Source organism: Buceros rhinoceros, unplaced genomic scaffold, assembly GCF_000710305.1.
Source record: "Buceros rhinoceros silvestris isolate BGI_N320 unplaced genomic scaffold, ASM71030v1 scaffold10178, whole genome shotgun sequence".
In the NCBI taxonomy this organism is placed as follows: Eukaryota; Metazoa; Chordata; class Aves; order Bucerotiformes; family Bucerotidae; genus Buceros; species Buceros rhinoceros.
In genome coordinates, this window is record NW_010427464.1 from 1,270 (window position 1) to 1,652 (window position 383).

Consider the following 383-nt stretch of genomic DNA (forward strand, 5'->3'; position numbering starts at 1 on the left):
GGCCTCTGACCGCGTCACTTGGTGCCAGGCCACCAGCACGGGCTACTCGGGACTCACCGTCGCAAGGATTGACGGCCACCGCCGCCGTGCTGCCGGCCACGCATCCGGAGAGGAAGGACACATAGAACGGAGCCTTGACATTGGGGTCCTTCTGGCCCAGCTTGTTCAGGTTTGCGAACAGTGGGAAGTAAACGATGGAGAAGGGGACATCCCTGTGGTGGGGAGGGAGGGAGGGAGGGAGGGGCAGAGAGAAGAACATGGAGGAGCGAAGTCAGAGTGGGACACCAGCAAACCGAGCAATTCCCAGGAAGGGCTGCAGGCACCGCGCGTTGGCAGCAGCCACAAGCACAATGCTGACGTCCCCGCTCCGTGGCCGCAGCCCC

General features: G+C 63.7%; 1 protein-coding gene across 1 annotated transcript in view; it reads right to left on the reverse strand.

Moving 5' to 3' along the window:
- Nucleotides 1-383, reverse strand: part of SLC25A22 (solute carrier family 25 (mitochondrial carrier: glutamate), member 22) — a gene marked incomplete at its 3' end in the record, with an annotated part of 23,985 nt that overhangs the window by 691 nt on the left and 22,911 nt on the right. The window contains exon 7 of the mRNA XM_010141918.1: nt 58-212. Within this exon, the coding sequence (XP_010140220.1) occupies nt 58-212 (155 nt within the window). The remainder of the gene's footprint in view (nt 1-57; nt 213-383) is intronic.